This window comes from Heloderma suspectum, chromosome 2 (genome assembly GCF_057233095.1).
Source record: "Heloderma suspectum isolate Gila_16-S chromosome 2, 16-S_ref, whole genome shotgun sequence".
Classification (NCBI taxonomy): domain Eukaryota; kingdom Metazoa; phylum Chordata; class Lepidosauria; order Squamata; family Helodermatidae; genus Heloderma; species Heloderma suspectum.
In genome coordinates this window covers 248902078-248929953 of record NC_139459.1, presented here as the reverse complement: position 1 = coordinate 248929953, position 27876 = coordinate 248902078, and the positions used below count along the sequence as shown (strand labels likewise).

The following is a 27876-nucleotide window of genomic DNA, read 5'->3' as shown; positions in this document are numbered from 1 at the left end:
TAGCTATCCCGCCCAATTGTGTGTCATCTGCAAATTTGATCAGCATTCCCTGCACCTCCTCCTCCAAGTCATTAATAAAAATGTTGAAGAGCACTGGGCCCAGGACTGAGCCCTGCGGTACCCTGCTCGTTACCTCTCCCCAGTTTGAGAAGATCCCATTGAGAAGCACTCTTTGAGTCCGATTCTATAGCCACCTGTGGATCCACTGGATCGTTGTTTCATCTAGCCCATTTTGGGCCAGTTTGCTCATCAGGATATCATGGGGCACTTTGTCGAAAGCTCTGCTGAAGTCGAGGTATATTATGTCCACAGCATTCCCACAGTCCACAAGGGAGGTTACTTGATCAAAAAAAGAGATTAGATTCGTCTGGCAGGATTTGTTCTTGACAAATCCATGTTGGCTTCAAGTAATCACTGCATTGTTTTCAAGGTGCTTACAGATGGATTGCTTGATAATCTGCTCCAGAATTTTCCCAGGGATTGATGTCAGACTTACTGGTCTGTAGTTGCCAGGTTCCTCCTTTTTACCCTTTTTGAAGATAGGGACAACATTAGCCCTCCTCCAGTCATCTGGCACTTCACCCGTCCTCCATGATTTCTCAAAGAGAATCGACAGTGGTTCTGAGAGTTCTTCTGCCAGTTCCTTTATTACTCTAGGATGCAGTTCATCTGGCCCTAGGGAGGTAGTGGGCTCTCCCACATTGGAGGCATTCAAGATGAGGACAGCCATCTGTCAGGGATGCTCTGACTTGGTTTCCTGCACTGAGCAGATAGACCCCTTCCAACCCTATTATTCTATGATTAACCTCCTTCCAAAGGATACCAAACCTGGGTGAGAGCTGCATCTCGAAGCTTCTCACTACTTGGAAAAGTGGGGTGATTGTAACAATACTGCGAAGCAAACCCCAACATTTTCTGTTCACTTTAGTTTAGATGCACAGCAGAAAAACCTCCCCAGGCACCAAATGCTCCACTGGGAGCTTCTTTTGAAAAGCAAATAGCAGCTCTGGAGAAGCAGTTTTTTGTCAAGACCATGACAGGGAAAGAAAAAATTAAACTTCCCCTCCCACATGGTCTGACGTCTGAGGCTGCTCAGGCTTCTCTGCAGCTGTGATTTACATGACAAAAAATGCATGTTAATTGCATTCATGCTATTAACCTCATGGTCTACTTTGGCCTTGATTGACAGGAGACTCAGGACAGACAAAAGAAAGCACTTCTTCACATAACACATAATTAATGTATGGAATTTTCTGCTACAAGATGTGGTGATAGCCACTAGCTTAGATGGGTTTAAAAGGAATTGGACAAATTCATGGAGGTTAAGGCTATCGGTGTCTATTAATCAGGGTGGCTATATGGTAGCCTTCCCTAACCTGATGCTCTCCAGATGTTTTGGACTTCAACTCCCATCAGCCCCAGCCAGCATGGTCAATGACCAGAAATGCTGGGATTTGTAGTCCAAAACATCTGGAGGGGAACCAGGGTGAGGAAGACTGCTATATGGAGCCTTCATGTTTAGAAGCAGTGTGTCACTGAACAGGAGACGCTAAGGAGGAAGAGCAGGAGGATTATTGCTTTTGAGCTTGTAGGATTCCCAGAGATACCTGACTGGCCACTGTGGGGAACAGGATGCTGGACTAGATGGACTTTTGGTCTGATCGAGTTTCAGGGCTCTTCCTATATCCTTATGTGACTCAAAAATTTTAACTTCAAAATCTTAAACTTGGAGATCTTAAATCTAAGCACATTCTGAACCCACCCATTTTCTATTGTCGAAATCGAATAATAGAATAGTAGGGTTGCAAGGGGCCTGTAAGACCATTGAGTCCAACCTCCTGCTCAATGCATGAATCTAAGTGAAAGCATCCCTGACAGATGACTGTCCAGCCTTGTCTTGAAGGCCTCCAGTGTGGGAGAGCCCACCACCTCCCTAGGGAATTGGTTCCATTGTCATATTGCTCTAACAGTAAGGACGTTTCTCCTGATGTTCAGCCGGAATCTGGCTTCCTGTCACTTGAGCCCATGATTCCATGTCCTGCACTCTGGGATGATCGAGAAGAGATCCTGGCCTTCCTCTCTGTGACAACCTTTCAAGTACTTGAAGAGCGCTATCGTATCTCCCCTCAGTCTTCTCTTCTCAAGGCTAAACATGCCCAGTTCTTTCAGTCTCTCTTCATAGGGCTTTGTTTCCAGTCCCCTGATCATCTTTGTTGCCCTCCTCTGAACCCTCTCCAGTTTGTCTGCATCCTTCTTAAAGTGTGGTGCCCAGAACTGGACATAGTACTCCAGATGAGGCCTAACCAGTGCTGAGTAGAGGGGAACTAGTACTTCCCGGGATTTGGAAGCTATACTTCTATTAATGCAGCCCAAAATAACATTTGCCTTTTTTGCTTTAACAGCAAAACACTATGTTTATTTGTTCTGAGCCAAAGAGTCTCCTATTGCTCTACAGTTCAGTGTCAGGTTATTTGCTCCATGCCAAACAGCACCTGATCTGACATCACATGTTTTCAGCTTGAAACTTAAAAGAAATATTAAATGATATTTTTTTAAAAAGAATGCACCAAACAGCACCTGATCTGACGTCATGTGTTTTCGACCTCCACTACCTGCATCGTCCTGCTTTCTTTTTTTCTGTTTCTGTTTGGGTTTGTTTTTATTTGTTTTGTTTCTCAGGCAGGCTTTATGGGGTGCTGCTAGGCCTTGGGGTGGTTGCTAGGAGCAATGGCCACACTCCCCCCCTTCTAAGATTCTGTTGTTTCAAACGCGATGAATCAGAGGGCGAGGAGGGAGGGGCTGCTGCTGCTCCTCCCCTGATGCCCTGCGCACAGGTAGGGGTTGTGTTTTTGTGTGCCTGTGTGAGAGAGGGGGGTAGTAGGCAGGACAACGCAGCAGGAGTGGGTGGGGCACAAGAACAGTGCCATATTGCATGGCTCTGGCTCAGAGTAGGTGAGAGAAAGGCTGTATTTTTTCCTCCCCTCCCCCATCTCACCTTTTATTTTTCAGGGCCAGGTAAGGTAGGGGTGGGGCTTCTTGGGTGGGGGCTTGGAACACTACCTTTCCCTGCAACAGAGAAGGGGTGGGTCTGTCTATGCTTTCATCTAATAGTAGCGGGTTCTTATTGGAAGGAGGGAGGATAATTGTGTGGGTGAATGAGAGGGAAGTGGGTTGGAAGACTCCATTTCCTATGATGGAGGAAGGGTAGACTTGCTTTAATGTAGTGGGAAGAGGTTGTGTTATTGGGATTCTCATTGAAGGGAAGCCGATGCGGAACGTAATTGGAAATTTGAGAGAGGAAGAGGGAAGGAAAGAAGAAAATGCCCCCTGAAAGTTGTAATCTGCTCAGGCAGCTATCTGGCCACTGTGTGAACAAAATACTGGACTAGATGGAACCTGATCTGATCCAGGATGGCTCTCCCTATGGTCACACTGAACTCTTCGCCCCCTCCTCCCCGGCATTAGCTGCACTGCAGCATGAGGACAGTTTTCATAAAGAGCCCTTGTGGAACAAGTCAAGGTAGGACTCAATCCAACTAAAGTTCTCTTTGCTTTAAGTCCCATTCAAGTTGATGGAGATAAATTAGTCATGATAACTTAAGTTGGATTGGAGGCACAACTTTCAGGTCCCAAGGAAACAAAAGAGCAAAAAAATATTTACCAGCTTGGAATGTAAAGTCCTTCTTAACAGGGGATGTTGATTAAAATTATGCCCGGTTATTATCACAACTTTACACTCCAAGCACAACAGTGAAGCCAGGAGCAGCACAAGAAGCTGACTTGTTACATACCTTCACTTGTAAGTTGGCTACAGGACATCAATCTGTTTCTAAAGTGTCCATTTTCTTCTACCATTTTAGAAATTACTTTACACACTCCAAGCCAGACTGCAGACTAGAAAGAAAGATATGTGAGGTATATTGACAGAACTATATTGCCTTATCTGCTATTGCCTCATCTTCTAGAGCTGAGAAGACTAGAAAAAAGCAAGCAAGCTCCTGTTTATTATTGCAACTCCAGTTAAATGGACTGGCCTTAAAAAGTATTGTGCATTTATTTTACAATGTCTAGCCCCACTTATGAATTCTTTAACCCTTTTAATCTTTTTAATCATCATCCCCTCCTCACTCCACAGTATTTCTCATGAGCTAGCACCTCTGAACCTCTTTCTTCATTAGGTGAGGTCAAAGCTCGATGCTGATCCCTTGGGATTGCAGTATCTTTTGGGGTGAACTATTATAGGTCTAGTATAAGAGTGACGGAAGATTCTTCTTTTTCCCTCTATAAAGTAAATTTCCTTCCCTCCTAACAATATTTTCTCGAGCTATTCAGAAAGTTTTAGGATCATGGACTAGTGCAACAGTACTATAAGCCAGTACTGATCAATTAGTATTGAAGGTTTCTTGTGTTGTCTGCTAACTTTCAAGGCCAGCATGCTTGTTTGCATTTCATCTTTACTTCCCTTCTGTCCCTCATTGTCCAAGTACCAATCTTTGCACATTTCCTATTCATATTTCCTTCCTCTTTTCAGAACTGCAGCATTAAGGTGTTGCTGTTGCTGTTTATTTATATATATAAATATATATATTTCCTCAATAAATGTTGGATTTATTCAATTGCATTGCTTGCATGCATGTACATCAGGATAAATTTGATGCGGTTTGCTAAAAAAAAGGGGGGGAGGGGAGAGTGGAACTATGAAACTGTACTGTGAAGTACCTGGGCTCCAGGATCCTGAAGGGAGCCAAGTAACATAATGGTTGTATTGTTGATCTTTGGCTAGGGGGAACATAAGCCCAACTCTTAGCTTAGTTTAGGCAAATTATTCTCTTGCTAGTCTAACCTACTACATAAGGTTGTTGCAAAGATAAAATGGGAATCCCATTACACCACTCTAGAAAAAGAGCAAGATACATATATGGAACTATGTTTGGCTTCTGCTAAAAGAAATTAAGAGACAAAATTATTGGTGTCTAATTGCATAGGAGCAAAAGGATCCAGTCAGTAATGAAGCATAGGGAAGTGGCCAGTGAAAGACTGGCTGCTAGACCAATCATGCAAAAACTTGTACCTCTTTAACAGTGCATTTTGTACTTTAATGATATGCAAGATTTTGCACACAAAAAGTGAGTGCAAATTGATAGATCAAAGGAGGTGGTGTGGACTGTCAGGAATATCACAACCTCATCTGCAAGTTACAAGAAGGAGGCGGTGCTGCAGTTAGTTAATGCATGGGCATAGCTAGCCTTAGGATCTCTACAGCCCAAAGTGGCTTCCTGCTCCTCCCCCTGCCCCCAACCCACCCACCTTCCTCCATTGCTGAGTGCATGTGGCTGGCTGTCTCGCTCCTGCCTGTGGAAAGGAACACAAAATGGACTGAACAAACTTGATTTAAAACCCTACTCTGTGTCTGCATTTGTTTATGCAAGGAACTGTGAGTAAACCATTTTACCTTCACAAAAGAAGGGTGTGGTCTCCTTTTTTTTAGCCTTTTAGCATGTGGGAGTAGTAAACACTCATGCTGTTCTGCCTTTTGTTTTTCTCTGCTAACTGTCTTTTTACGGGGAGGTAGCAGTACCAAATAAATCCCATCATGGACTTTCTCAGGCAAAGCAGCCATCAGCAGCAGATTGCTCAAAACTCTGCCACTCTTAGAGCTACTCCACAGTCCACACATTAGAAAAAGTGCTATTGAGTTCCTGACATTTCTGTAATTTAGTTCTTACCATTTCTAATGTACTGCTGCTGCATCTGCAACTTGACACAGATAATGAGTATTTTATAAAATTTATGTAAATTTCCTGTTAGTAAAATTTTAAAATTATGAAGTATGTCCTCCTTGATATAAAATGCTGCATTCAGTTGTAAGTTAACATGTTTTAGGGCTCAGTCTTATCAAGATAGTCGCCAGCCTCTGAAGTAGTAGGCTAGCAACTATCCTACGCAGGTTAGGTGGAGCACGGAGGGGATCCTCTCCTTCACACTCTGCCCGCCCTGCATTCTTGGCTAGATGCGTGATTTCACACGTCTAGCCGGGGCTTCGGAGAAGGGGCGGGAACAGGCCTGGCGACTCCATAGGAAGCAGCATAAAGGGGCTTCTGTTGTCTCCTTCCCTCCCTGCCTCTCGGAATGCCCCCTTTTCGCCCTCTCCACACTCCATTTTATGAGGATGGAGAGGCAGCCACCATGGTTCTCTCCATGCAGACTACGAGGGAGAGGAGGCAGGGAGTGTGGTTCCCTGGCTCCAGGCTCGGAGCACTGTATACAAGCTCGGAGCCAGTACACTGAAAAATCCCATGGCCCTCTAGACAGTCTCTAGTGGCCATAGGATTGCTCTCTTAGTGAACAGATTTGCACCATTGTTTAAGAACGTTGTGAAGAACTATCAGATGGGGTGGCCATATGTCCTCTTTTACAGAGAGGACAGTCTTCTATCTGAATAGCTGCCAGAGGAATGTCCTCTATTTTGAAGGCATCCTCTATTGGACGGGCTGTCCTGTCCAAATCCAGGTTAAAGATAAAGAACCGTGAGAAGGAAGAGCTGGACCTTGAAGTTACCCATCAACAGCATCTGGACAACAGACTGAGGAAGGCACACAGGTCACCTGTTCACAGTCTTCCACACTATGATGAGATGTACTGTATTTCTATTTAAATTATAATAATTATTTCTAAATTTGCATCTTTACATATAAATTCGCATATGCAAATTTTATACAGACCGCTGTCCTCTTTTATAGTGATCTATGTCCTCTTTTTTGGTGATTCATAAGTGGTCACCCTACTCACAAACTTGATTTCAGTTATTTCAATCAGGGTTTTCTCTTGGTGATTTAAATCAATGATTTGAACCACCTTGATTTAAATCAGTCAATCCTGCATATGCATATACTTGGCAAAGAGTCCTGCTGGTGCTTCCAGGAGCATGTGTATATCTATCACAAAACTTTTATTTGTTTGTAAAAATTATAAGCTGCTTTTTAGGATAATCTCTCCCAAGTCAGTGTACAACAAAATTTAAAACCATGAAACACAATAAAACAACGATAAAAGCAATAAGAATTTTAAAAAAACACCAACATTAACAATTAAAACCACACAGCAGTATAAAACAATGGCACTCAATAAAAGTCCTGACTCAATTGTAGGCCAAGGTAAACAGGTGAGTCTTTCGGGCCCATTTGAAGGCTTGATGGGGACTGGTGGACATCAATTGGAACAAAAGTTCTACAAGTGTGGGGCGCTACTGAGAAGGCCCTATCTTTCATACTCACCAGCATAATTGCTCTTACAGGTGGGCACACAAGTACAGCCTCTGATGCTGATCTCAGATTGTGGGCAAGTTGGTGCCACATGATCTGACCACCTAGCACCTACCAGTACTGTAGTGGCCACATGTTGTACCAGGTGAAGTTTCCTTCCTGTAATGCCCTTATATGTAATTATTTAACATGTGGATGTTAACAATATAATTCATAACGCAGCCCTTAGTAGTAAAACCACAACATTCTGTCTATAACCAGTACACTGGCACAGACATGAACTACGAAGATGTAATTCACATACACTTAAACAGGACATTAAAGCAATAAAATGCTGCTCTGTGATACATTCAGTGGTGTGATTTGAATAATTATCAGAGAAAGTGGTTGAAACTTAAGGATAATGAAGGACTACAACAGCCTTACCCAACCTGGTGAACTCCAAATGTTTTGAATTATAATTCCCATCATCACTATTGGCTGTGCTGGCTGGGGCTGTTGGGACTTGTAGTCCAACACACCTAGAGGGCACCTGGTTGGGGATGGCTAGATTACAGCTTTGCCACACTTTTGATGCTGAATTATGAGGCATATTCTTGGGAGGGGGGGTGTTGCAAAATGTTTAATAGATACCATATTAAAAGATGTTAAAATATTCCTCTGAAGGTAGTAGTTTTCATCCTTCTTTTAAATCATGCATCTGTGACATTTGGATATATTAAATTTGAGTTGATTACTTTACCCACAATAAAACTAATAATGAGTTGTCAATTTTGCAAACATGTCTGGTTTTACCCTCGGGCATTAGGTGAACTTTTCAGAGAGCACAGAAGCGCATTTATGAGACAGAATGAAACAGAATGAAATGTGTCTTCCTCCTAATATAGTCTAGCTGTTTCCCAACAAATCCTATAATCTGGTTTGTTCGCTTTTTGAACTAAGACTAACTTCCTTTACTTCCCTTTTAAATGTATTTGTCCTTCTAGGACCTCCTCCCTTCCAAACCTTCACCAACCATCCATTTAGCAGGTGACTTTGTGGAGACTCTCACACACAGTGACAGTTATCCCACTGCTGCATGTGAGAATCTGTGGGCCAGGGGTGAACAGATATTAAAGATTATTTTAGCAGGAGTATTTCCCCCTTCCTCTCATCCTCATCGTCCACACTTACCTTTCCTGGCAAGAGGGCCTGCCTGGCAGCTCTAGGCATTGACCTGAAGGACAGAACTGAACCGCTCATTCCTCCAAATGCTGCTTGTACAACTTTCTCCAGGCTTAATACTGTTTTTCCTACACAGAAATAAAATCTGTGTAGGAGGCTATAATGTGAAGTGCATGGCAAGCATTTATTTTGCCACATGTATGCAAGTCCAGCACCTACTTAGTTTCCTGACAAGTACTCACAGCAGACTGCACCATACTTCACAAGAAACACCATCTGTGGTTTGTCCCTACATAGAGATTATCTTTGTATATGAAAAAGCATCATATGTGAAGCAGTCTTAAAGAACTTCTTCAAATGAGTAATTAGGAATTCAGCTGTCAGGGTGAAACTATGCTTCTTCCAACTATGCTTATTGTAGCACCATCATGTATTGTAGCACCATCATGTCATGTGTTTTCCCACCTCCACTAGCAGCCAGTGATGTGAATTGGAAGTGAGGAAACACACGAAGTGATTTAGTGATATGGGATAAATGTTCTTACATCATGCAGGAGAGAGAGGGAGGAAACTTGGCATGGGGATGTTGTGCCATGAAACATCCCCATGTTTCCTGTAACGTATAGTTCTTCTGCCCTCATTGCCTTCTTATCTTGGCTCATCACATAGTCTTCTTCACCTGAAGTTGACACACAGACCTGGTTTGGTCGATTAAATAACCCATGAACCATGAGTTGTTTGTGAACGTGCAGGAGTGAGCGATCTGGCTCCCAACCAATCACTTCTGTTTTGCCAAACAACCCAGGAATGCTTTGTTCCTGTGTTGTTCGCCATGACATGGGAACCCGGAACTCTGGGCTGTTGAGGAAGAAACAACCAAGAGTTTGAACCCAAGAGAATGCTTGGTCACTCCTGGCCACTTGCAACAACCCTGATCTAGTGCTGGAGTTAACAAACCATGAGGTGTTTAATCATCCAAACTGGGCCACAGTGGCAATCATACAGGTACATATGAACATGGGCACTGTTCCCCAGTTCATTTACCTATTCAAAATACCTGCAATAATATGAAGAGATAAGCAGGTGCTTAATCTGAGCCAGACTTTAGCCCTCCAGAAGTTGTTTTCAATGTCTGGATTTAATTCTGGAATGTGAGAAATGAGATGTGAGTGCTTTTGAACATGTGCACAGTGTTTTTCTTCACCCCTATTAACTAACATCAGACCCCACAGATCTGGGATTAGTGCAAGGAGCTTCCACATTACCAGACATGAAAGCAAACTTGAACTCTAGCATCTCAACTTAGAAATCACCACTCTCTTCTTCAGTGGGCAGCATTTTAAATTTGCCCCACAATTGCAGGTATATCACTGCTACCTTAATACGCTATCATGTTCCAAAGCAGCACACAGTGCAGAGAACAAATAAACCCCACACTCCACAGAGAACCACTCTCACCATTATCAGGGCCCAATTTGGTGAAGGCCAGCTTTACAGCATGCCAGAAAGGTTAACCAGTTCTGGAGCATTATCCAAAGCACCTTCATTTTTTATTTCTAAAGCCATTAGACTGATGTTCTACCTTTTTGTTTTGTTGCCTGATCACATTTTCCGAGGAAGCAGGGAATTCAAATGCATCTCGAGTCTCATGGCAGCCACCTATTAACAATGGAATTGTATTTACTTTGTGCTCCCATTTAAGCTGCTGATATCAAACTGATGTCATGTGGCTGTGAGACATCACAGAGTTAAATCAGATCACACAACTCTAATTGAAATCTTATTTCCCCTCCTCCATTGCCATCATGGTGCAAGTCTAAGCGAGAATCTCTGAAAAACTACTTTGAAAGATCAATACTTCATATCACTTGAAAGCAAGAACATCCAGAGGGTGCTCTATGATATGGTCTTATATAGCTCATTCTTTTCTTCAGATAGCAGCTAGAACTAAAGGGAAGAAGGAAATCAAAAGTAGGCGACTATCTAGTACTGGGGACCCTGGACACCTCCCTTGGTGCCCACCAGGCTCCCTGACCTTCTTAATTTTTTTAAGGTTTTTTAATTATTTATTGTTTAACTGGGAGGCTGCAAAGCAGAGCACCAGCCTCCAGCACCATCGTTATTTTTAAGAATGCTTCTGGGCCCGACATGGGCCCCAGATATATTCACAGAAAAGAAAATGGCATGTCCAGCCACCCGGAAAAAAGAGCTGGGGGAGGTAGAGATCATCCTAGGGGTCTAGAGGGGGTAGCAGGGAGTGCTTTGACTATGGTGTGTGTATGTGTATTGCCTGTTACTTTTTAATGTGGTATGTGTTTTGCCTGGGTTTTTTAATATGTTGTTTCTGTACATTTTGCCTGGGTTGGGGTGTTTTGGGGGCAGGGGGTTGCCTGGGTGTGGGTGTTTCTCTGAGAAGCATGTTTGGCTTCTGTGAAATGGGTGTTTTGTTGTGATTTGGGGCTCAGACCCCACCTTTGCATTGTAACTTGACCAAAAAATTGAGTACTTGTCTCTGAGCCTCATCACTTTGCCTTCTGTGATATGGGTATGGGAGCAGAAAACTGTGGGTTTAAAAGAGTGGTTTTGTGGTTTAAAACTCAGACCTCACCTCTGTCTTGGGGCTTCTCTACAGCAGCCTAACATCCTGCATTTAAAACAGGGCTTTCTGCTTCTGTTTTAAATGCAGGATCACCACTGACTCTCCCTTTACACATGCTCCCCTTCCCCCCCCCATATCTGAGTCTTCCACATTATCTTTCATTGATCTCGCTCCTCTTCTTGCCGCTTTAACTCTTTGTGTGGAGGAAACTGAAGCAGAACACAACGTGATAATTTGATAGCTCATTATCTGCAATCTATTTAAAAATGGAACAAAGGGCATTTAGTGCAGGAGATACCTGATCGCTGCATCATGTAAAGAGCCTGCAAACTTCCATGAAGGAGCAATCTCAATCGCAGGATAAAAGCCCAGTGTGAAGGAGCCCTTGTACTTAGTTCTTGGGCAAGTTACTTTTCTTTTAGTTTGCCTCCTGGGAAATGGGTGTTTTGTGAAAGGTCATGCCTACCATGGCAGCCATTTTGTGAATGGGCAAGCCTCCTTCATGGCAACCATTTTGTGAGAGCACCCACAACATGCTCTCAAAATTTCAAATATTCTCACCAGCCCAAAAAAGGTTGGGGATCCCTGAATTAGTATGATGTTTGCTACTAGTGTGATATGGCCTTCTGATTCTGCAATACAGATATTTTAAGAATTCACGTGTGCCCTTAAATGTGCAAAAAGGCAAGTTTTTTTCTTATGCCTGCACCATGGCCCACATTTCTTGAGACCCCTTAGTAATTTAAAAATACATGTTAATTAGAATTGAATCAGAACTAGTGACTATTATGAAAACATATGCCTTGTTTCATACTGTATATTTATGTTATTTTGTATATTAGCATTTACTTTGGAAACTAGAAGCATATTAACTTTTGATATGATTAATAATTTCCTAACATTTATAAAGTACCCCAACATTGCCTAATTCTGAAGAACAAATAATTTCAGTGTTGACTTCGCCCCTCAAGTATACAAACACTATGATTAACCCTAAATTCAAACAAGCTGGATTGCAGACAGCAAGATTCAGTACAGGACACAGCATGTCTATGCCATTAAAAGTTGTATCCCAGGGAGAATTTCAGTAAATGCAGTTTCTCTGCTAATGCTTCACTGACATGAGAGGCAGTGTGCCAATATTACCGCTTTACCTGATTATGAAATACACGAGTTGAAGACAGGCCCCCTATTGAATTTAGCAATTCATGTAAAGAAAAGTCTCTTTTTAATTTTCTTTGCATTTTCTGGCCCTTGCGCTGACTCATATCAAGGAACATTTTAAATTTTTGCAGAGGGGTAGAATTTTTATTTCAATGGAAAACTGGGATTTGATAATTTCATGAGCTTTAGAGAGCAAGCTTTGGCCCTGTACGCTTTCAGAAATTAAAACACTCTAAAATCATGAGGTGTGTGACTAACTTGTTAGAGCTAACCACTGAATCAGCAGGTTTTATGTGAAAGGAAAATTCCACTCCCTAATTCAACATTCACAGGAAAGATCTCCACCCAGATTCTTGATCCAGATTATACTGGACCAAAGAATTGACTAGCCACCCCAAAACAGAACCACTGCGGCACGGGTGTATCACTGTTGTAGTTGCTGTTATATGACAATATACATGACAGCCTCTGTGCTTGCTCATACCAGTTTGTTTCTGACTGCTGAAGTATGTGGAGTTTACAGCTACCCTTTTGCTGCTCCCGCCGTTGTACGGTGAGGATAGAGCCACAATCTTCTTGGCTTTGGGGACCTTTCTGGACTTGGACCCCTTGTCCTCCACTCCTTTGTTCAGTGGCTGGCTACCACATGTCCCAGCTCCTCTAGCTTGCATCTTATTAGTGGCTCCAAGCACAAAACAGGGGCTCCTTTGACCCCGAGGGGAAGGAAGGGCTCCCCCTCCCGAGCCTATTCTGTCAGAAACAGCCGAGATTGCCTTGTCCGGAAGGCAGGGACTGGTGTCTGCCAGAGGCACTTTCTCATGGGGCCTGAGGTGGCCACTGCCACCATAATGAATCACAGTGCCACAGCGGTGGCTCCCAAAACTGTTCACATACACAATCCGAAATCTCTCTCTGCCGAAGCGCGAGCAGGAGCCAGAACGGGGCTTCATACTGACAGAGGCCTCGCTAGCCCTGCAGTAGAGTTACACACAGGTCAGAGGTGCGACTAAAATGCTCCCCCCTTCTCTCATGAACAGAACAATCTTGGCTGAACCAATGAACAGAGGAGGGGGATCTGTGGTCAAGGCCACCGGCTGAGAATGAAGGAGTGAGAAAAGAACGCTGCCTTCAGCATTAGGTGCATGGGGGATGGGGGTGTACTTGTTACGCTAAGAGTATGCATGAATGACTCATACTGCAGCACCAGTGAGTAAGCAATTTGTTTCCAGAGAGGAAATGTAACATTAAAATATTTCTGCTCCTTCAAGTGAAGAAAGAACCTATTTATATTAGTAGAATATCATCTGACAGCCAGGGTTTCAAACAAAAGCCATTTCAGCAACACAGAAAGGCCGTGCACTACTAGTCCATAAGAGTAGAAGCACCTAGACTGCAATATTGGGTTTTCTTTTTCTCCCCTTCCCCCATCTGAGAAACTCCACTTGCAAACAAAAACATCAATTCCTTGCTTTAACACTCATGTCAGCACCTCTGTTTTTGGCTTGGGGGATAAGATAAATTACAGGGAAGGGGAGCCAGTATCAAATGTGAGACCATAGGAGAACTGGCCAATTGATCATATTCAGGGAGAGCTTTCACTGCTGCAGCTAAGGCTTTTGGTGTTGCTAGGATGAAAAGCAGACATGCTTTTATTCTGCCGCTGATTCATATGAAGGCAAACTCTGAATGGGTTTGATATTTAAACACAGTTTTGTTGAAGAGATTTCCAGTTTGTCAGGTTCATCAAAAGGGGAGGGAAGAAGGGCCTGTAATGGCTGCTGCAGAACGGGGGAGGGCCTGAGAGAAGTGGGATTCAGGGAACATGCAATTCACCAAAAATACAAAACCAGGGCTGGCCCAAGACATTTTGCTGCCTGAGGCAGAACAACCCCACCCCGTTAAATGCATAGTACCAAAGTCTGGCCATGTCATTTTCTCCCCCTTTCCCTGGCAATAAATAATACATTATATAGCTCACAATTTGCTCCCCTTTCATGAGGCCTAAAGGTGGCTACCTCACTGTAACAGCAGGTCCCGCCCTGCAGAAACCCACACATCAGACAGTCTTCAAATCACCTACATTGCTTCAAACAATTGCTTTCTATCCACACAGAAAATCCCAACTGAAACAAACCAAGCTACCCTTTGAAAAACATAATTTTTTCATAGTGATCTAGTTTATATGTATTAAAATGTTTTTCAAAAAGTATAAGATGCATATATGTGTGTAGAGTTTTTTTCAGTTTAAAGTCCTCCTTTAAAATATAATGTGGTTTTCAGGGATGCTTCCAGATGGGTGGCTCCTCTAGCGCTACCAATCAAATTATATTGCACAGCTGTTCCATCTTTTCCTTCTTAACAGATTTTCTGTGGTAAGAAAAAAGATGGAAGAAGTGGTGGGAAAACACAGGAGATCGCATCTAGACCCCCTTCCCCACCTCTGTAAAATTAAATGAATAAGGCAGAGCACTTGCACAATAAAAGCTTTGTCTGGAAGCACCCATGTTCACAAAATATGGCCCAATAAAAGGATACAAACTGTTATTCAGAGACAAACCATAAGATGGCAGTCTTAGCTGTTAAACCACACACACACACACACACACACACCCTGTTTAAATGAAGCATCGCCATAAGATTCTGGGGGAAGCAATCATTATAAAAAACAAAAACATCCCTACAGTATTCCAGGATATGTTGTAGGGAAAATGCCTTGCTGGCATGAGTAAAACGTACAGAAACAAAGCAGAATGGCTTGCTATGAGTGATAGGTAGGTTGTTTGTTTCCCACAGACTGATCTGGACCTCTTGCAGCAACTCAAGATACATGATAAAAGTAAGTTCGCATACAAGGAGTATAGCTGCCAAATAATGAATGAGAATAGAATTACTTCTCCATATTTTAAAACCAGTACAACCATTCCCCTCAGATAAAGGCCACAGTAGGGGTAGGGTGAAACTAACAGGCAGGACTTGCTTGCTAACTGTCTTGGGGGTTAACAAATGGGTAAATCTACTCAAGAAATCAGATGCCTACATTTTCTCACATGTAATACCTGATAGGAAGAAGCCTGTGTTTATATTATTTTCTTTCACTGACCTTTATTTATTTGTTTGTTTGCTTATTTATTTCAATACCACCCAATAGCCAAAGCTCTCTGAGCAGTTTGCAAAATTTAAGACCCTAAAATACAACTTCATAAAACATTTATTCATTATTTTTCATATTATACTGAACAAATGGAAAGGTACCACAGTCTCAGAAACAGTGCCCCGTTAAGAATCTGTTACAGCTTTAGTCTCTGCTTATACATTTCAGTTTGGGAATTCAAATAATTTAGACACATTTATTTATTTTTCCCTCATTGGAAGTCCTGGGTGCTCCACAAAGATGCTTTTATTATGCAACCGTGCTGCCTCATTCACAGAATTTTACAGGAGGGTGTGTGTCCAGATGAGGTTGTATCCAATTTGTAACCCTCTGTGTTTTCCCATTGCCTCTTCCATCTTTTTTCTTACCAGAAAAAAATATGTTAAGGAAGAAAAGATGGAATAGCTGCACAGTGCCATTTGATCATTAGTGCTAAGAGCCTTCCACCTGGAAGCACCCCATTTCAAATGTTATATCATTCTCATTCTCTCTCTCTCTCTTTCTGAAAGGATTTGGGAGCTTGGTTCTGGTACTAAACACATATTCCCGGGCTGAGCATGTGTTCAGAGGCACCCAATTCTTAGTGCATGACTGCCCATCTGAGGCACTATTTTCCACCGTGCTGCAGTCGGTGGACTTCAAATTCTAGTAAAAACCAAAGTAGATCTTGCAGCCTGAAGCCTGCCCATCCCTGCACTTATATTCCTTCCCTGAGCTGCGGGAAACTCAGAAACACTGCAGACACAATTTCCTGGAAAGGAGAGAGCACTTGAGACTTGCAGCATCTTCACACACTCATTTGTACATGTACAGATTGAAAAGCAGTGACAGAAGTGCAGCATCCAGCCCAGTGTTCAAAGCAGGTTCAGACCAGATTCCACAATGCAACAAACTCTGAACACATAGACCAAGCAGTTTTGTCAGGTCTCTCTTTTCAGGAACTAGTACAGCTGGAACCAATGTCAAGTCTTTTATCAGTCCCTGGCTATAAGGGCTGGTAAAAGACTTGACTTTGCATTTTAGATGGAGTGCTGATCTGTATTCTAGGTAGTTAGGCAAAAGTTTCTTGGCTCTACTAAATGGCTACTGAACCAATTTTCTTATTATCCAGTTAATGTTATCCTCCTCAAGGGAGAAGGTGATTCCCTTACATTTTGCATGACAGATATAGCTTTGCCATTACAATATACTTAATGCCAACAGCATGCTAGAACATACCACGGACAACAGCTTTCCGGAGGGTTCAGTGTATAGGCAGAGGGTTCAGATAGGCAGAATGAATGAGACAAGAAGGAAATTATCTGCAAATGTGTATTGGGTTGGGTATGAAATAAAGTCAGATAGCAGCAGACATATGAGCAAGGTGAGGCTAGAGCAGTTTAGGAAAGCATTTGGCAAAAGGAGAGAGGGAAGTGGCTTGATGATTAATGGCACAAGGAAGCTTGTGCTTCTGCCCTGCTGCTTCCTATAGCTGGAACAGATACGGGAGTGAGGATGATGGCAAAGGGGGCAATAGCAGATGAGTTTGTGCAAAATGAGGAAACAATGAAGAGAGAGGCAAAGAGAGGGATCTATGTGCGGGATGGAAAGGTGCTTTAACATAAAGAACAGAATACTCTGGTGCCTTTCAGATGTTTTGGACTACAACTCCCAGAATCCCTGACGTTTGGCTATGCTGGCTGGGGCTGATGAGAGTGGAACTCCAAAAAATCTGGAGGGCACAGTGTTGGGGAAAGTTGGACCTAAGAAGCTGAAGCTTGATGTGGACAGGATGCCAACGCAGAATCTTAAAGACAGGAGTGGTGTGGTCACAGCAGTGGGAAAGAAAGATAAAAGTCAGCTATGCTGAGGATACTTGCCATTGCAGAAATACTGTTGCTTGCAAATTTATTGATTAACCTGCAACCCTATGAGATTTCCCTATACCTCCAGCAGCCTCAGAACAAGCCTGCATGCCTTGTCTAGTGTGATACCTGGCAACATCCAGCCTTTAAGAAGCATGCAGGAGCCAAGTTGTGACTTCAGTCCATGGAACATCATCACCACAGAACATCATCACCACGGAACATTTATCTCCCCATAGCAGAGATTTTAAAGCTTGGTTCAAAACCAGTTCCAAAATGAGCCTCTTTAGTTACAACATTTGTGAGTGCGTAGGAAGGAAAAGCTGCAGCTGAGTCATATAGCAGAATGCCTTGGGTGAAACATAATACCAAGACAGAACAGATTATCCTCCTACAGAGCTAGCATTTGAAGATACCTTGATGGCATCTCCAGGCCACCTTCCACAGTGGCAACGTTCTATACGCACCCCTGAGAAAGGCTTATCTAGATCTAAAGTGCTACATGGGGAGTTTCTGCATAAAGTGCTACATAGGGAGTTTCAGGGAGCTGTCAAAGGCCCCATTCCCATAGTAGTCCCCCACACTGCTCAACAAGCTGCTCCCCAAATGTAGGGTATAGATGGGAGTAGACTCCAAGATGGTCAGAACAGGACATTCTGATAAATATTTGAGCATTCACAAAGAGGTTTTGGATCTCACTGCCAGACTCTTGAGGACCACTGGAGAAGGGGAATCCCCAGCTTAGGAACACATGGACCTGCTTTATACAGCACAGGTATGCAACTTCCAGGGGTGGGGTGGCACATTGCCCCTCAGACCTCAGTAGGGGCTACATCCCAGTTCCCACTTGGCCCTGCCACACTGCTGAAATTCAGCAGCATGGTGGCTGGGGGATGGGGGGGTGGGAAAGCCCCCTTTAAAGGAAAATCAGCTGAATTTTGGTGGCACAGTGGCAACTGCTACAAAAAGGGGCTATTTTGCTTTAAAATAGCCCCTTTTTGCTGTCACCACCCTGCCAAAATTCAGTGGCAAACTGCAATTTCCCTTTTAAAGGGGGCTTCTTTCCCCTGCTGCAGTGCCACTAAATTTCAGCAATGCACTGGCAGCACAGGCCATGTGTTGTGGCCCACAGGCTCTGTGTTGCCCATCCCTGTTATACTGAGTCAGATCACTGGTCTATCTACTCAGTACTGTCAACACAGACTGGCTGTGGGTCTCCAGGGTTTCAGCAGGAGTTTTTCCAGCTCTATTTGGAGATGCTGTGTATCAAACCTGGGACCTTCTACACGGAAAGCATGTGCTTTACCACTGAGCTGCATCCCATCTCCTCTGAATCAGCACTTCTGATTTCCTAAATTATGGCCATCTGGACATGCCCCATGTCAATGAAGTATATGTATTTCCAGCAAAATAACAATTCAGTACATGTCACAAAGGTCCATGTATATTTATATCTGCAACTGGGATGTATCCAGTTCGTCAATTGCTCATATCTTTCAGAAGCATTTGCATCCCACTCATTACGACATGGAACTAGAAATGTATGGGTTTTGTTAAATCCATTCCATCTGTATCTCACATATTGTCAGGCACCTTTCGTTCCGCCTTCCTCCCATTGACAGAAGCAGATCTTTTTTTAGGGATGTACGAGAATGTTGTTCTACTTGCGCTAATATGCTAATGCGCATGAGCGCAAGTATGCATTTGTGCAAATTCCCCCAGAATGTAGATAGCCAGTCTGAAACTCCAAAGAATCTGCATGTCTTGGAAAAAGCCGGTCCACTGTAGATGCTGCAGGTCAGATTCACAGAAATCCGAACTCATTTGAATCTGTTACGGATTTCTCCAACATTCTAACATACAACTAAGGGCCAGTGCATGATACTGAATTCCTTCATGTAATCATGCAGGTGGGGTTCATCACAACACTAAGGAAGATTGATGCGAACGAAGATATACATACAAGGTGCTGGGTAGCCATTTCTGTGATCCTGGATTCTGGGGGAAATGCAGCCACAGTTGCCAGTTCCTTGCTATACATCTAAGTTCAAACTAGCCTTTTGTGGGCTTGTACCCACATACATAATCACATGGAAGAATCAGACAGTTGAAAACTTGCCCTCAACAAGATTTTCTTCTCTGGTTATGTCCCCGTGCCTGCTGCTGGTTTGATGATAGCTCTCATATGAAACATGGTGCTGATCACCAAGACAGAAGTAGTAGAAATTATCTTGTGAAACTTCATTAGAGATGAAGTGGCCAACAACTGTGCTGTGAGTATCCAGAGGACTATGCTGTTACCTAAAGGTGCCAGTGACAACATTTTGCTATGTATATGAGACCTTACTGCAGGGGTGTTGAACTTCGTTCAGCCCAAGGGCCAAATATGTAATTTCTGAGAAGCTCTCGGGGGCCACACTGTGGTGGGGGGTGGAGCTGAAAGCAAAAGGGGCATGGCCAAAATACCAAAAACACCGGCATGTTTTAGCTTAAAGCTCTTCATGCCAGTAACTAAAGCTCGATCTACACTACTGCTTTATAGTGGTATTGAAGTGCACTGATAACTATTGGGGCACATTACACATTCGATATACCACTTTTGTAGTATTATATCCTGCTTTTTATTCCTCATTATCCAATATACCACAACAAATATCATTGTGTGTCTTACAGGGTATAAATGCGCAAGAGGGATATAGCGTTACCATGGTGGGATCGTAATGGTATCACACAAGGTGTGGATCTGGCCTAAGTTTTATGAGAGGCATCTCCACCTTTTAGAAGGGGAAAAAACTGCAAAATCCAGGAGACTACCAAATTATTGTTGGCTGGGTTGAAGGGGGTAGGGCAATCTGGGGAACCCTGGAAGGCCAGGTTGGCACCCTGACAAGCTGGATTTGGCCTGTGGACCTGGGGTTTGGCACCCCTGTCTGACTAGATGACACTGATCAGTTAAACATACATGCTGCAATGCTTCAATGTTATCTTCAAAAAAAGCAAATTTAGAAGCTGTCAGGAGTGCCCTAGCTGCCTCTTGCAGTCCCCTCCAATAGCCAACTCAGGACACAGACGACGAGGATTCTTTCCAAGGCTTTATTCCTTTATTACTTTATGACTCTTACAGATACTAATCACTAGCGACTAAGCAAGGAACTGCACTGGGGAAAGATAGCAGAGTAGCCTAAGCTCCAGGTAAGGCAGTTGGTCCCCGTTTGAAGGAGAACCGTGGGAAGACTCTAAACTTATGGGCTATGGAGAGATCCTCCCTCTTTCCCTTGGGTCCTCGGGACGCGACTATTGTTTTAGCGCCAAATGAGCGGAGTGCCTCCTTTCGGCGCCCTCCATCTGTCGTCGCTCGCTGCGTCTGCGCCAAGCGTCCAGCAAGCCCCCCTCCAGCGCTCTCTCACTGCCAGGGTCACTATCTCTCGCAGGAATGCTGGCAGGAGGAATCTCTGCCAGCTACTGTGCTTGTGGGAGATGAGCGTGCTCCTCTCCCACGGATTGCTGTTCTTCCTCAGAATCAGAACTGCTCTGGGGCTCTGTGGGCTCAGTTTCCACCCTGACAGAAACCCAAACTTCTTATGTACACACAAAATTTAAAGTTAGGTGATCATTTAAAGTGTGTGTGTATGTGTGTGTGTGGTGATGGCGGGGCGGGGGGAGTGGAATCTTAACATTTTTCTGGCTTTTTCTCTTGAAAGATGCTGAAACTACCCCAGCAGGTAGTGGATTTCAAAGAGCACAGGGATTCCAGTACTAGGACACCATAGTTATTAAGGGGCCCATCACTACCCTACTATTCCCACTGAAGATTAAAGGTGCAATCCTATGCATGTTTAGACTGAAAAAAGGCCTACAACTCCCAGCATGCTGGGAGCTGTAGGCCTTTTTTCAGTCTAAACATGCATAGGATTGTGCCCTTAGTGATTAAAACTTTATAAAGGATTGTTTTTCAGATGTTACCTAGGCTATTTATTGTATTTGTTAACATTTGCATTTCACCAAATGGTGCTCAAGTGGCTAACAACAGTAAATTAAATACAAAATAACAATCAAACTGTACAAGCAGGTAAATCATCAATAAAAGCAATAGCCAGCTGATTATCTGATGAGAGAAAAGTAACGTTGCTATAGAACAAACAGTTGTTCTGGCCTGTATAAGTGCAGTTGCCCATCCTTTGTTTGTTTCCGGGTTGTTGTTTTTAAACACCGTAACATGCCTTCTTAAGGAGTTCTCAACTCCTACTTTGAGACACCTGGCTACAGGACAGGTTTGTAGAGCACATGCTTTGCATGCACAAGATCCTAGATTCAGTCCCTGGCATCTGCAGTTAAAAATGATCAGGAAGCACATGATTGAAAGATCTCCGCCAGAGACCCTGGACAGCCACTGCCAGTCAGAGTGGATAATACTGGGCTAGATGGACAAATAGCCTGAGGTGGTGCAAGGCAGCTTCTTATGTTCCACTTAAGGCTGGGCTGGAAATTTCTTTTTTCGACCATTTGTTAGGTAAGGGCAACCCCACCCACACCTCCAAGGTTGTGCTGGAAAAAAGAAATTTCTCTCACAGTTCAGTGAGGGGTGCTTCTTACCTTAAAAGGTGGGGGAGGGCGGGTTCCATTTTTTCCTGCATTTTTAACTTTTTAAAAAAGAGCCCTGCAATACTCACAGCAGCACAAGGTCCTCTCCACACCTCTCCACTGGCTGCACTTCCTGGGACGCCGTTAGAGCAACACCGGGTCAGAAGCCGTGTGCGGCGCTCTCTATGGTTTCCTGCCAGGCCCACTTCCTGGAATGCCTTGGGAGCAACACAAGGTCAGAGAAAGCCTTGTGCCTCCGTGAGGGGCGAGGGGCTTTGAAAAAAACTCAAGTGTTTAAAGAAAAAAGAATGGAACCCCCTCAGCACCTCAATCGGCAGGGGTGGGCAGCTTGTACCCCTCCAGATATTTTGGCTTACAAGTCCCATCATCCTTCACCATTGGCTATGCTGGCTAGAGCTGATGGGACTTGTAGGCCAAAACATCTGGAGGGCCACAAGTTGTTCACGTCTGTCATAAGTTTTCGTAAGGCAAGCACAGCGCTCTATGCGCACCCAGAAAATGTTCAGCAGACTCTCTTTCCTCCCCGCTCCCTCCAAAATAAGTAGAAGCCCCCTATTTTTGCAGGGGGGAAATATTTTCAGGAAACTGGGGGCAAAGTTTTGGCCTAGCCTTAGTTCCATACATACCTCTGAGAAAAGTGTCAATGGAATTCGACAGTAAGCCCAGCAGAGGGAGTACAACGCCTTTAATTTCACAGGGAGGAGGAGGAGGGGAGTGGTTTTCTTTAGGTGCTAAAATCCAGAGAACATATCTCAGGACATGATAGGTAAAAATAGACACTTCAACAACCTTTAAAAAAAAAAAAAAACAGGCAATACTACCTTGATTACACAAAGACCATCATTATATCGCATTGTGGTGATACAAGATGAAAGGTATTTACCTAAGCCACTTGAATGGTGTTTTTAAAAAATTACTCCTGAAAAGGCAGCTGCATACAGAGCCTCATCCAAGACACTGTTTTTCATACTGATGGACTGAATCGGCTTATTTTACTGAGAAGAAGAGATGTCAATGTTTTCTGCTTTGCTATCCTTTCTGAGGCCATTATTTGTCTCCGATTTCCTGTAGGCAAGCAATGGGCCTTCTCAACTGTTGTCTGAGCTGGCTTTCATGATACTGAACAAAGAGCAGCTGAGGAATCGCCTCATAAGCATTTGCTGGGCAGCAATTTCTATTGAGCAATCCTTTTTAAAGCAATGGGAAGAGACACCATTTCATTTAAACCTACTCTGCTTTCATTCCCCAAAACGAGAGACACCGTGGTGTGTGTGCGCGTGCATGTGTGTGTGTATGGTCAAGACTAAAATGGAGGATTAGTTGCCTAAAAATCACTACCAAAGAAAAAGGATGGCTTTCCTGCTTTCTAACACTTTGTACAAAATGGAAACATTCAAAGCAGTATGTGCTATCAAGAGAATGATACACATCCTCCACTGCCTAAACTCTTTTTTTTAAAGAATCCTAAACAGATTTAGTTCAGCATTCCTGACAAAGCTAATGAAAAAGACAAGCTTTTACCCTGCAAGATAAACAACTCTTTAGACCATTTGCATAAACTAAATCCAGTCCTGATAGTTCACAGAGCAACAACAGACTCATGTGTCCTCTTCTTGAGGCATTTACCTCTCCCCCAACTCACCTAGGGGGATATAAAATAAGAGCAAATGCAGAAGTGGTATGGAGCAATCAGTATTATTGTTAATTATAGCCCTCCTTTCTTCCATGATGGAGCTGAATTCAAAACAGTGTACATAGGATGATCAGACAGTCTCCCATCCAGGCACTGACCAAGACCTACGTCTGCTTGGCTTCACTAAAATGGCTGCATCCTGTACCCTCAAACCGTGCCCTGGAACCATGCAACAATAAGCCACGTCTGAGACCTTGAACTGGCAATTTCCAAATAGGAGATCAAGAATCACCGGTGAAGTACCGGGCTGCTGTATACTTAGCAATAGTACAAAGCAAGAAAAGCAAGATCACCGAGGGCTAGGCTTTGACATTTATAAAGACATTGTTTCAATTATATTGTAGACCTGGCTGGATCCCTAGTAGTATTTCTAAACATATCTGTTTTGAGGATGTTCATTCTGTATCTGTTGACAATATGGGTGGCATTTTGTGAATTGCTAGAAGGAACATCATTGAGCTCACACATTAGGCCAGGATTGGGCACATTTCACACTTGAAGCCTGGGCAGCAAGAGGCAACTGAGGTGTCACCACATTGATTTGCAGGCACCTTAAATTTCTAAGGAAATTAAACCACAGCCTTGGGATCCCTGTCACTTCTCAGACCAACCATGGTGTGTCAGCTGCCAAATCCATGATACTGCTAAAGCACAAATATCTTCAAAATCAGGGTCAACGTTATTCTGGTTTGCTTTTTCATCCTTTTTGCCTTTGGGGCCCATCGAGCTGCACTTTCAAGATTAACCAAGCATGTTTTCCTGCCACAATGAAAAGAAAAAGAGTGGATTTTCATATCAGGGCTTCTCAGGCCAAAATAAAGGGCCTCTACAGGCTGTGCTTCTCCACTGGAGAAGGAAACGGCAACCCACTCCAGTATTCTTGCCAAGAAAACCCCATGGAACGTATCACAAGGCTAAAAGATATGACACCGGAAGATGAGCCCCTCAGGTCGGAAGGTGTCCAATATACTACTGGGGAAGAGCAGAGGGTATTTCCAAGTAGCGCCAGAAAGAGGGAAGTGGCTGGGCCAAAGCCGAAAGGACACTCAGCTGTGGATGTGTCTGGTGGTGAAAAGAAAATCCGATGCTGTAAAGAACAATATTGTTTAGGAACCTGGAATGTCAGATCAATGAATCAAGGTAAGCTGGAGGTGGTCAAACATGAGATGGCAAGATTGAACATCGACATCTTGGGAATCAGTGAACTAAAATGGACAGGCATGGACGAATTTAATTCAGGTGACCATCATATCTACTATTGTGGGCAAGAATCTCTTAGAAGAAATGGAGTAGCACTCATAGTCAACAAAAGGGTGGGAAAAGCAGTACTGGGGTACAATCTCAAAAACGATAGAATGATCTCAGTACGAATCCAAGGCAAACCATTCAACATCACAGTAATTCAAGTCTATGCCCCAAGCACTGATGCCAAAGAAGCTGAGGTTGATCGGTTCTATGAAGACCTACAACACCTTCTAGAACTAACACCCAAAAAAGATGTCCTCTTCATCATAGGGGATTGGAATGCTAAAGTAGGAAGTCAAGAAATCACTGGGATAACAGACAGGCATGGCCTTGGTGTACAAAATGAAGCAGGACAAAAGCTAATAGAGTTTTGCCAAGAGAACACGCTGATCATAGCAAACACTCTTTTCCAACAGCACAAGAGACGACTCTACACATGGACATCACCAGATGGTCAATATCGAAATCAGATTGATTATGTCCTTTGCAGCCAAAGATGGAGAAGCTCTATACAGTCAGTAAAAACAAGACCTGGAGCTGACTGTGGCTCAGATCATGAGCTTCTTGTTGCAAAATTTCTTAAGATCATCATCAGCGGCCCTTCTCCGTGAGCCCCTGCCAAAGGAAGTGAGGCGGGTGGCTACTAGGAGGAGGGCTTTTTCTGTTGTGGCACCCCGGCTCTGGAATGAGCTCCCTAGTGAGGTTCGCCTGGCGCCTACATTGTACTCCTTTCGGCGCCAGGTGAAGACCTTTTTATTTTCCCAGGCATTTTAGCTTTCTAAATTTTTAGCTTTGCTGTTTTAAATCTGTATTTTAAACTCCTGTACTGCTGCTAGGTTTTATTGTGGTTGTATTGTTATATTGTGGTTTTAATGTTCTATATATTTTAAATTGTTTTATTGTATGTTGTTTTGTTTTAGTTTTTGTGAACCGCCCAGAGAGCTTCGGCTATTGGGCGGTATAGAAATGAAATAAATAAATAAATAAATAAAATAAAATAAAATTTCGGCTAAAATTGAAGAACATAGGGAAAACCACTAAACCATTCAGGTATGACCTAAATCATATCCCTTATGAATATACAGTGGAGGTGAGGAATAGATTTCAGGGATTAGACCTGATAGACAGAGTGCCTGAGGAACTATGGACGGAGGTCCGTAACATTGTTCAGGAGGCAGCAACTCAATCCATCCCAAAGAAAAAGAAATGCAAGAAAGCCAAGTGGCTGTCTGAGGAGGCTTTAAAAGTAGCTGAGGAAAGAAGGGAAGCGAAAAGCAAGGGAGAAAGGGGAAGATATATCCAACTGAATGCAGAGTTCCAGAGAATAGCAAGGAGAGACAAGAAGGCCTTCTTAAATCAACAATGCAAAGAAATCGAGGAAAACAACAGAATGGGAAAGACTAGAGATCTCTTCAAGAAAATCGGAGATCTCAAGGGAACGTTTTGTGCAAAGACGGGCATGATAAAGGACAAAGAAGGCAGGGACCTAACAGATGCAGATGAGATTAAGAAGAGGTGGAAAGAATACACAGAAGAACTATACAGGAAAGATCTGAATGTCCCTGATAGCCATGATAGTGCAGTCACTGAACTTGAGCTGGACATCCTAGAGAGTGAAGTCAAGTGGGCCTTAGGAAGCATTAGTAACAACAAAGCTAGCGGAGATTACAGTATTCCAGCTGAGCTATTTAAAATCCTAAAAGATGATGCTGTTAAAGTGCTGCATTCAATATGCCAACAAATTTGGAACACTCAAGAATGGCCGCAAGACTGGAAAAGGTCAGTTTACATTCCAATTCCAAAGAAGGGCAACGCCAAAGAGTGTTCAAACTACCGCACAATTGCGCTCATTTCACATGCCAGCAAGGTGATGCTCAAAATCCTACAAGCTAGGCTTCAGCAGTATGCGAACCGAGAACTACCGGAAGTACAAGCGGGGTTTCGAAGAGGCAGAGGAACTAGAGATCAAATCGCCAACATTCGCTGCATCATGGAGAAAGCAAGAGCATTCCAGAAAAACGTCTATTTCTGCTTCATTGACTACGCTAAAGCCTTTGATTGTGTGGATCACAACAAACTGTGGCAAATTCTTAAAGTGATGGGAGTACCAGACCACCTTACCTGTCTCCTGAGAAACCTGTACGAGGGTCAAGAAGCAACAGTAAGAACCAGACATGGAACAACCGAGTGGTTCAAAATTGGGAAAGGAGTACGACAAGGCTGCATATTGTCACCCTGCTTATTTAACTTATATGCAGAGTACATCATGAGAAATGCCGGGTTGGATGAATCAGAGGTCGGAATTAAGATTGCTGGGAGAATTATCAACAACCTCCAATATGCAGACGATACCACCCTAATGGCAGAAAGCGAAGAGGATCTAAAGAGCCTCTTGTTGAGGGTGAAAGAGGAGAGTGCAAAAGCTGGTTTGAAACTCAACATTAAAAAAACGAAGATCATGGCATCTGGCCCTATCACTTCCTGGCATATAGAAAGGGAAGAAATGGAAGCAGTGACAGATTTTACTTTCTTGGGCTCCAAGATCACCGCAGACGGTGACTGTAGCCATGAAATTAAAAGACGCTTGCCCCTAGGGAGAAACCTAGACAGCATAGTAAGAAGCAGAGACATTACCTTGCCGACAAAGGTCCGTCTAATCAAAGCTATGGTTTTCCCAGTAGTAATGTATGGCTGTGAGAGCTGGACCATAAGGAAGGCTGAGCGCCGAAGAATTGATGCTTTCGAACTGTGGTGCTGGAGAAGACTCTTACGAGTCCCCTGGACTGCAAGGAGGTCAAATCAGTCCATCCTAAAGGAAATCAACCCTGAGTGCTCATTGGAAGGACAGATCCTGAAGCTGAAGCTCAAATATTTTGGCCACCTAATGCGAAGAGAAAACTCTCTGGAAAAGACCCTGATGCTGGGAAAGACTGAAGGCAAAAGGAGAAGGGGAAGGCAGAGGATGAGATGGCTAGATAGCATCACGGATGCAATGAATATGAACTTGAGCACGCTCCGGGAGAGAGCGCAGGACGGGAAGGCCTGGCTTGTTATGGTCCATGGGGTCACGAAGAGTCAGACACGACGGAACGACTGAACAACAACAACAGGCTGTGCACAGTGAACTCTTGTTTCATAGTGTCACCGGATTG

The 27876-nt window shown here is 43.5% G+C and overlaps 2 protein-coding genes across 2 annotated transcripts in view; both read right to left on the bottom strand.

Annotated features, from left to right (window-relative positions):
* Nucleotides 1-21887, bottom strand: part of NSG2 (neuronal vesicle trafficking associated 2) — a 137457-nt gene extending 115570 nt beyond the window's left edge. The window contains exon 1 of the mRNA XM_084838710.1: nucleotides 21855-21887. The gene's annotated coding sequence lies outside the window, so the exon portion shown is untranslated. The remainder of the gene's footprint in view (nucleotides 1-21854) is intronic.
* LOC146354370 (uncharacterized) lies at nucleotides 2778-13139 on the bottom strand. The gene is made up of 6 exons (XM_084829802.1): nucleotides 12648-13139; nucleotides 12172-12179; nucleotides 9125-9284; nucleotides 4720-4779; nucleotides 3792-3894; nucleotides 2778-2857 (listed from the first exon to the last, which is right to left on the bottom strand). The coding sequence occupies exons 1-6, from the start codon at nucleotides 13137-13139 to the stop codon at nucleotides 2778-2780; spliced, it is 903 nt and encodes a 300-aa protein (XP_084685928.1).
* Nucleotides 21888-27876: the final 5989 nt, after the last annotated feature.

Coding starts and splice junctions, on each gene's coding strand:
- LOC146354370 (XM_084829802.1), bottom strand. CDS start 13,139: ATGAAGCCCCGTTCTGGCTCCTGCTCGCGCTTCGGCAGAGAGAGATTT. Junction 4,780..9,124: donor TATTTAATCGACCAAACCAG/GTCTGTGTGTCA, acceptor TGTTCCCCCTAG/CCAAAGATCAACAATACAAC. Junction 2,858..3,791: donor TAGCCAACTTACAAGTGAAG/GTATGTAACAAG, acceptor TCTCTCACACAG/GCACACAAAAACACAACCCC.